Source organism: Apteryx rowi, unplaced genomic scaffold (genome assembly GCF_003343035.1).
Source record: "Apteryx rowi isolate R43461 unplaced genomic scaffold, aptRow1 scaffold_1, whole genome shotgun sequence".
Classification (NCBI taxonomy): Eukaryota; Metazoa; Chordata; class Aves; order Apterygiformes; family Apterygidae; genus Apteryx; species Apteryx rowi.
Window position 1 is genome coordinate 4,344,654 of NW_020447196.1, and position 2,808 is coordinate 4,347,461.

The 2,808-nt window shown below is 61.1% G+C and overlaps 1 protein-coding gene across 1 annotated transcript; it reads right to left on the reverse strand.

The window, feature by feature from the left end:
- Positions 1 to 158: 158 nt before the first annotated feature.
- Positions 159 to 2,802, reverse strand: CEBPA (CCAAT enhancer binding protein alpha). The gene has a single exon (XM_026059943.1). The coding sequence runs from the start codon at positions 2,718 to 2,720 to the stop codon at positions 1,740 to 1,742; it is 981 nt and encodes a 326-aa protein (XP_025915728.1). The 5' UTR covers positions 2,721 to 2,802; the 3' UTR covers positions 159 to 1,739.
- Positions 2,803 to 2,808: the final 6 nt, after the last annotated feature.

Sequence of the window (2,808 nt, forward strand, 5' to 3'; positions counted from 1 at the left end):
GGCCCCCGCCCCGCGCGTCCAGGCAGCGCCCGTCTCCGCAGCGCAGCCGGGCGCGCGTCTGCGCCGCGAGGCTCGGCGGCCGCGGGGCAGGGGAGGGAGCCTCCGCGCTCCGCGCACCGGCCCACACAAAGAACTGGAAGCACACGGAGAGGCGGGTGGTCATGGCAGAATATATGCTGTTTATTTATGAATGTAACCAGGACTTCGACAAACTTTATATGCAGCCCCCCCAATTCAAAAAAACCCCAGCAGTGTGTGTGCATATACATATATGTATACATACCCACACACACACGCACACACCCCCATGCACGCTTTGCACACACAGCACTGCATCCCAGGTGTCACGCTTTCAAATAACGTCACCTTGCACTTCTCTCCCCTTATGACTATTGCAAACTGACAATTTTTTTGTGCAGTTACAGCATGAGAAAGAAAAGCACCGCTTGGTTACCAGCGCTCGCTGGAAGGGGACACGCTCTCTGTTTATTTTTCTCTCTCTGCCCAGGGGAAGCTCCAGAGTCCAAAGGTGCAGGGCGCTGTGTAGGGCCTGCTGTGCCGCGGCCGCGCTGCACCCAGGCCAGGCGCCCCGGCCCGCTCCCTGCACCCGGGGCACCGGAGCCAGCCCCGTCCCTCGCGGAGAAGGCAACACACACACTCGCACCCACCCACACAAATAATAAAATAACGTTGCAGCACAAGGGCATAGTCTCTGTCACCAGATAAGAAAGTCGTGTGATGGCAAAGATCTAAGTAATGCAATAAAAATAAAAGTGTAGCTAGTATACACGGAAAGGCTTTCACATTACATGAGGCACAGCTTGGACAGACAGAGACTTGGAGAGGAGCTAAATGTCCTGGAATAAAGCAAAATACACTGGAAGTTCATAGTAAATACCCGCATCGATAGGTATTTATTCATTTGTGCTTCGCCATGTCATGACATACAGTACAAGACACTGCTGCTCTTCGTTTTGACGGAAGGACGTCGCCGTGCTCCCTCGCGAGCTGCTGCTCCCTTGCAGTCCTGGGCTGCCCATCACTTGCGCGATGGCCGGGGGTCCGGCCGCCGAGGGCAGAGGAGAGGGGGCTCCTGGAAAGGTGCGCAGCCTGCTGGGGACAGTCCCGGTAGCAGTCCAACAGCTCTCCCATGCCTTGGTGCTCCAAACAACGGCGTCCAGCTTACACATCTGCGTGTGCCCAGCTCCTCTCCACCTTGGCCCCTCTAGCCTGGCGCCCTGTGATGCCCCCTCGCCTGCAGGCCGGCCATGCAGGGGGGTCCTGGCCTCCCCCAGCTGGGACCCCCTCCTGCCCGCATGCTCCTCACCCTGTTCCCTCAGCCCTGCCAGGCTGCGGGGAGCAGAAAGCCCCAGAGCTCCTGCAGCCAGCTTTTAAGGCACAACGTGGGTTGCTATGTGTGCTTCATTATTATTATTATTATTATTATTACCCTGTGTAGACACGTGGGCTTTTTTTTTTCCTTCCCTTCGCCTTTCTCCTTATAAAACCCACCATGTTTTTCAGCTTATTCGTGTGTCATCCCTAAGGCACAAACCTTTTAATACTACTACAGCTGCCTGGCTTCTTTTATTGGTCGTTAATTGTTCCAAACCGGAAAAAAAAAAAAAAAGGAAAAGGAAAAACGAACCCCCGTGAAACGATGCAAGATCGCTGCGTTCCGCTGTCGGTAGTGGATGGGCGGTGGGCCCCGGTCCGTGCCGTGCTGGCGGTGGCGGGCGCTAGGCGCAGCTGCCCATGGCCTTGACCAGGGAGCTCTCGGGCAGCTGCCGGAAGATGCCCCGCAGAGTCTCCAGCTCGCGGGTGAGCTGCTCCACCCGCTTGCGCAGCCGCTCGTTGTCGGTGGTGAGCTCCAGCACCTTCTGCTGCGTCTCCACGTTGCGCTGCTTGGCCTTGTCGCGGCTCTTGCGCACCGCGATGTTGTTGCGCTCCCGGCGCACCCGGTACTCGTTGCTGTTCTTGTCCACTGTCTTTTTGGATTTGCTCCGGTGGTCGGCAGGCAGCATCTTGAGGGTGCCGGCGGTGGCGGGCAGGCTGCCCGGGGGGTGCGGGTGGTGCGGGTGGTGCGGGCTGGGCACGGGCGTGGGGGGCGGCGTGGGGTGCCCGGGCTGGAGGTGCATGGTGGTCTGCGCGCAGTGCGCGATCTGGTACTGCAGGTGCGACGGGTGCTGCTGCGGGGCGTGGTGCGGGTAGAGGGCCGACAGGGCCGCGGACTTGACCTCCTCCTCCTCGCGGGGCTCCTGCTTAATCACCAGCGGCCGCAAGCCCGGCGCCGCGATGCGCTCGTAGAGCGGGTCCAGCTTGCCGTCCAGGTAGCCGGCCATGCAGCCGAAGAGCGGCTGCTGGTGGTGCGGCTGCTGGTGCCCCGGCGCCGAGGCGGCGGCGCCGGCCCCATGCATGCCGTGGAAGTCGAAATCCCCAGCCAGGATGGCCTTGGCTTTCTCCTGCTGCTTGCTGTGCTGGAAGAGGTCGGCCAGGAACTCGTCGTTGAAGGCGGCCGGGTCGATGTAGGCGCTGATGTCGATGGAGTTCTCGTTCTCGCAGATGTCGCCGAGCTCCGCGCCGCCCGCAGCAGGTGCCGCCGCCGAGGGAGCCTCTCTGTAGCCGTAGGCGCTGCCGGGCAGGGGAGTCTGGAGCTGGTGGTGCTGGCCGCTGCTCATCGGGGGCCGCGCGTCCACCTCGTAGAAGTTGGCTTGCTCCATGAAGCACCTACAGCGCGCCGGGCATGGTGAAGGGCTCCTGCAATCCAGGTTTCGGACGGGGCGGCGGCGGCTCTGCCAAGCCCGCGGC